Here is a 6,000-nt window from a genome sequence, read left to right on the forward strand (position 1 = left end):
ACAGGGGAATCACTTCAGATCTGGTGATTGACGTGGGAGTATTTGGGGGAGAAGCGTCACTGTGTCTGTTCTGTCTGGGACAATTTTAATAATTGACTGGGAAGTAATCCAGAATGTCTTATGCCTCAGATTGTTTATTCAGCAAGGTCATCGTGCAGCACCTCGATCTGTTAGCACAGGGGAGGTTTGTACTTTCTCAGTGAATTGTGGCAGGTTCCCTGGTAGTTCAAAGGGATGCGATCCTTTTCTGACTGGTCTTGAGAGAGGACTTTCTCTGCTCTGGAGCGGACTATCCCCGGCCAATTCAAAAATAGTCATGTTAAGAACCAGTTCTGAGTAGTATGACTAATTACAAAGACAAAGTGTTTTTAAAAAAATAAAAAGTCAAGATTATAGACAGTTCAGTAATGTACTGGTGGCATGGAGTGTGAGGTGAGATCAGTGCACTTTGTCTGGTTTAGTAAAATAGAAAATAAAAGCCCTCTGATCTTGGGTAATATATTGCAACAGAGTTCAAGCCCAGGGCTACAGCCACCTTTCCCTCTGTTTATGTGCACCGGCAGTACAGCCCAGAATGCCTCATCTGAGCTACGTAACCAAGACTGGCACCAGTAAGCCCTTAGAACTTTAAATGCAGCAAATCTGAGATAACCTACTTATTAGATAAGGGGCTTCATATTGTAAGATTTCTCTCCTGTCATCTGGAACCTGCAGTCTACCACTGCTCCAGATTCTGAGATGTGACTGTTATTCCCTGCTGGGAATATGTAGGGTTAATTTTGCATCTTCCCAATTCTGTAAAATGAAATTCAGAATATACTGTGGCTTGTAAATACCCAGTAGATCTAGTTATTTGGAGGTAATTATTGCTTTTATTCAGCACTAAAGCAATAATTTAAAGTGATATGTTAGAAAGCTAGTAATTTCCTGTCACTGACTGATAGATGTTTTGCCAAATGTGAGATGTGCTTTCAGGCTTGTACTAATTATGATGACACAAATTGGCAGTAGCTTTCTTCCCATGCTCCCTACTCTAATTTTGTCATCTTTTCCTCTCTGCCTTGTAGAGGGGAGTTTCCATTTTGTCTCATTTCAGTAAGATCTGTGCACAGCTTGGCTGCTGGTTTGAAATGCCGTTCGCTAACTTTTTCCTTTTTCTGCTCCTCTCCAGGTTCTTATCCATCACCTAAGGCTGGGGCCACTTTAGTGGTGTATAAGGACTTGCTTGTGCTGTTTGGTGGGTGGACGCGGCCAAGCCCCTACCCTCTGCACCAGCCGGAGAGGTTCTTTGATGAAATACATACCTACTCGCCTTCCAAAAATTGGTAAGAGAACATTCTGAGAGTCTGAATTGGAAACCTGCCTTTTACCTTGAAATTGTATCTATACACTCTGTCTATACATACAGAGCTGCTCTTAAAAGCTTGGCTGAATCCCTCTGTGACTGACGGAAGATATAGGCAGAAGGAGAAATGAACATTCTCTGATCCTGGGTGAGATGTCCTGAAGCTGTTATGACCCTGGGTAAAATATCTAGCTAAACAATGTCCAGAGACCTGAAGAGCTGCAAGTCCTACTATCTGAGCCCCCCGATGGTCATAGCTTCCTTATTTTCTTAGAGTAGTAACTAAAATGGAATTAAAAAATTTTTTCTTAACTTCTTACTGCTGGGGCGCTATGGGTGCACAGTTTGAGAGTGGAAGTAGATATCTGGAACACGTTCATTTGGTCGTTCATTTTGATTCTTTATTATGTCTTAAAAAAAAAAAAAAAAAGCCAAATAGAGAGAATATTTAACACCTAGGGATTTTACTTAAAGTATAAAGTTCGAGGAGAATAAGATGAGGTAGAAATAGGACACATGGAACGGAAGAGGAGGAACAGATGAAGTCTCGCATCCCAGGTGGTATTTCAGATTTAGCTGGTGGAGGTGGGGGTGTCATCTATAATAAAATAAATAAATAAAATAATAATTGGAGATATACCAATCTCCTAGAACTGGAAGGGACCTTGAAAGGTGATCGAGTCCAGCCCTCTGCCTTCACTAGCAGGACCAATTTTTGCCCCAGATCCCTAAGTGGCCCCCTCAAGGACTGAACTCAAACCACTGAGCTATCCCTTGCTCTGGCCCCGTCAGGTCAGGACATATCTCAGGATTAGGATGGAGGAGGTCTAGGGTCACAGGAGATGACAAGGGCTCCAGCCATGGTGGCGAAGCTTGCTTTAATAGCCAATCCAGGCAGGCAGACCTCCTATTTCTAAATTGCTGTCTGCTCTGTCAGCCTTTAAGATTATCTAGGAACATCAGAAAAGTATATTAAAGATGGTGGCAAAACTCCTTCTAGCCACTCTCTTCCCAGAATAAATGTTCACTTACATCAGTTCTGAATGGAAATGTTACATGTGAGCTAATGCCATAATAAAGTATCCTACCTCTGTTTCATATGGGCATTTAATAGCCAAATGGCCCAGTTATCTATTGCAGTTGTGGGCAGTGCGTGCTGTAGTTAAACAGTTAATGATAATAGTTGAGGACAAATGTTACTGAAAATACCCAGTACTACCAATTGAAGATCCTTTTTCTGTGTCGTGTTAAACAGTTTACAGCAGGCTAACATTTTCAAATATTAAATTGAGTCATATTTGGGCTTTGTAGAAGTTTTTCCATGAGGTTTTCTTCTCTGTAATAAAATGTCTTTTAGGAGCCTGCTATTGTAATATTATTTAGACTTGAGCTAATTCTTTAAGTTGCTGATCTCTCTGCTCTTCAGATTGCATAAAGGACCTTTCCTTTGTGTTTGCCTGTAAAGTGCTACGCTCACCTAGGGAGCTAGAAACCCCTTTCCTCCCCAGAGGGATTTATTTGGTACATATATAGAGCCAGCAAAGCACATGTATTTTCTTTTCCACATTGCTAGTGTGTTCTCTGACAACTGACTTCCCCAGCTCAGCTACACTCCCAGTACGAGCTGACGTGCCTCGGCTGTACTTGAGTTTGAAAACAGCACCATTATTAACTTCAAACCTGTTTAGGTTCCAAACTAAACTTTGTCTGCCCTCCATTCAAATTGTGCTGCTGGTTCTGATACCAGGGCATTTAGTCAAAATGCTCGATCTCAGATTTATCCTTTTTCTGTCTTTGTCGTTTGCGTCATCACCTTGTTTTATTTCATGTTCATTTACATTTTATAAATCCGTTTTCCACCCTCTTGGTGGCCTCTGTGGTATTTGGTATATAACAAATGATAGTGCCCCCCTTTTCAATAACCAGCGTTTAGATCCTAGAGATTGCAGCACCAGAAAGTCATGAGCCAGCGCACTTTCTCAGGAGGCAGTTTTCCATTTAAGGGTGTAAAAGTGTTTTTCTAAAAAAAAAAATTGGCCATCTGCCTTTTTCATCTCTGGAGGGGACATCTGAGGGGAATTTGTAACCTCATAATTCACAAATTTTAATTTATACTCACCCGTTTCCTTAGGTGGAACTGCATAGTGACAACGCACGGCCCCCCTCCCATGGCAGGCCATTCCTCTTGTGTAATAGACGACAAAATGATTGTCTTCGGAGGTTCCCTAGGATCTCGGCAAATGTAAGTCTATAACTTTCTTCCCTCCGAGATGTTACTGGGAATCTGCGAACATGAAAGTGAGGAACAAACATTGGGTAGGGTCAGGTACGGTGTGGGCAGAATTGATGCAAGCTTTCCACCCAGAGCTGTGACAGTGCACAATGGTCCTAACTTCCCGCTCTGCTGTGCCAATCCTGGTTCCTCTCTTGAGCTGAGCTTGTTCGTTTTGTTGATTCATACCTCGTTGTGAAGTTGATAAGCAAAGCACCGCTTAATGAAACCACTGAGTCCACGTGGACCTTCAGTGAGGCTGTGCGCTGTGGTCCACCCACATAGAGCCCTTGACTTTCACCTGGGAGGATTTGAGTTCAGAATGGCTCTTAAAATGAAAGCGAATTTAGTGGTCTCAGCTAAGGGCTGTTTATCCACTTCGCGGTGTGCTGCATCAGCAAGCTCAGTTCAAGAAAGTGCCCTGGACTGGAATAATGGAGAGGAAGTCAGGTTCCTGGTGCACGGCCTCAGCTCTGGGTGGGGAAAGCTTGTATTTATGAAAATACTAAATTCTGGTGTGTCTATGAAGCGTTGACCCTGCTGGTCCCCACCTCGCCATTGCTGCCCCATCTTGGAACAAAGCTTAATCAGTACTTGATGCACGCTCCTGATTGGCCGCTGGCCCATTACTGGTTCCCTTCTGTGTGGTAACCTGTGTGAAGCACCAATGCGAACACATCCCCTGCTTGTGGGAGGAACATGTAATCCTGAATCAGAAGTTTAACTCCCCTAATGTGCACCATGGTTTCAGCACTACTGTCTGTAATGAGAACAGTGCTGCAGTCTTCCTAACTGATGCTTATTTGAGCTCCCCAAGGAACTGTGTCTCTGTACCTCTGCTTCCATGTTTGTCATCTTGCCCTTGCAGGAGTAATGACATCTGGGTTCTGGATCTCGAGCAGTGGGCTTGGTCCAAGCCAAACATCTCTGGGCCTACCCCTCACCCACGTGGCGGTCAATCTCAGGTGACTGTCTCAGCAGTTATTCAGCAAACATTGCAGTACCTTGCGGTGAGCTCTACAAGGCGCTCTAGTTACCAGCACGAAGTGTCAAGGATAAGTTAGAGAAGCAAAATCCCATTGCTCACTTTGTGGTCAGCGTCCCATCCTCTCCTGAGGGGCTTCTAAAAAGTAATTCCCCCTTTCTAAGCCATCTTTGCAGTCTCAGCATGCCAGGCCTTTGCCCCCTTTCCACCTGTTTCAGCACTTTGAGAGGATGCGTTTTTAAAACCGCTTGATGTTTAGCCAGTTTGTAAATATCTCCCTGTGTTCTGTGCATGCGCCAAGACTTGTGATTAACACTTCTAAAAACCAAACCTTCCCATTTTAACATTTTGAGCCAAATACTGCAGTCTGTCTCAACATATAAAGATCCATTTGTGTTTGCCCTGTGGGGGATCCCATAGGTTACCAGACTCACCAGATTTCAACTGACATGGACAGTTCCCAGTAAGATCATTAGTTCTCTGGAGCTCATCTTGACGCCCTGCATAGAGTCCTACAGAATGCATGCCAGAGCACCACCCCAGATTCCCCATCTCCTGTCCTGTCTGACTTTGGTACCAGCCGGGTATGGATACTGGTACCAGCAGGGTATGGATACTGTTCTCCTCACCCGTGGCACTTGGATAGCATGATAACGGGGGCCATATAAATACAGACTGTGGGCCAAATGAACAGAGTTAAGTTCCCCTACAAGTTCCCTCCACTTGGCAAGCTGCATTTTGACTCCACCTCTTGGATTCATTGTCCATGAATATTAGGTGGAGTTGCAAAGGGGGTAGAGTTTCAGGCAGGCTGGTGAGAGGGCTCCTCTCTTTAAGGAGGTTCTGCGAGTAGGCTGGGGGAGGAAGGATGTGATGGGTACATTGAGGGAGCTGGATGGGGATGTTGCTTTGCTTGGGGTCCTGCAAAACCACACAGCTTCATGACAAACCAGTGGTGGTCTTGCTTAAAATAGTGTTGTATGCTCCCAAATCTGTAATTCTTTTCTTTGCCCCTTAGATCATAATAGATGATGAAACCATTTTAATCCTTGGTGGTTGTGGCGGTCCAAATGCAGTAAGTATATAAAGTGTGCAAATGCAACCACAGAATGTGTGCCTCTTCCTCGGGATACAAGCTTCTGGATATGGCCACAGGAGCCCCCCAGTGGCTGTAGTTGCACATTATCACAATAGCAACTCCATAGGTCGGCTTCTTGGTGTGCTGCAGAGCAATCTTGACTGGTGGGCTTGGCAACTGAATTGTAGACTTCATGTAGTTGTCACTGTGGTAAACGTCTGTCTCAAATCTGGACTTAGAGTTCAGCATCTGAGTGTTTACTGTGAACCTTCCCCAAGCTTATACCCAGCCTGGATCTATCTCGCTGCCACCAACTAGGA

The 6,000-nt window shown here is 44.2% G+C and overlaps 1 protein-coding gene across 1 annotated transcript in view; it reads left to right on the forward strand.

Annotated features, from left to right (window-relative positions):
* FBXO42 (F-box protein 42) overlaps positions 1-6,000 on the forward strand; it is a 96,119-nt gene that overhangs the window by 87,277 nt on the left and 2,842 nt on the right. The window contains exons 5-8 of the mRNA XM_032787582.2: positions 1,172-1,325; positions 3,477-3,587; positions 4,486-4,582; positions 5,621-5,677. Of these exons, the coding sequence (XP_032643473.1) occupies positions 1,172-1,325; positions 3,477-3,587; positions 4,486-4,582; positions 5,621-5,677 (419 nt within the window). The remainder of the gene's footprint in view (positions 1-1,171; positions 1,326-3,476; positions 3,588-4,485; positions 4,583-5,620; positions 5,678-6,000) is intronic.

The sequence above is a fragment of the Chelonoidis abingdonii genome, chromosome 23 (assembly GCF_003597395.2).
Source record: "Chelonoidis abingdonii isolate Lonesome George chromosome 23, CheloAbing_2.0, whole genome shotgun sequence".
Lineage (NCBI taxonomy): Eukaryota > Metazoa > Chordata > Testudines > Testudinidae > Chelonoidis > Chelonoidis abingdonii.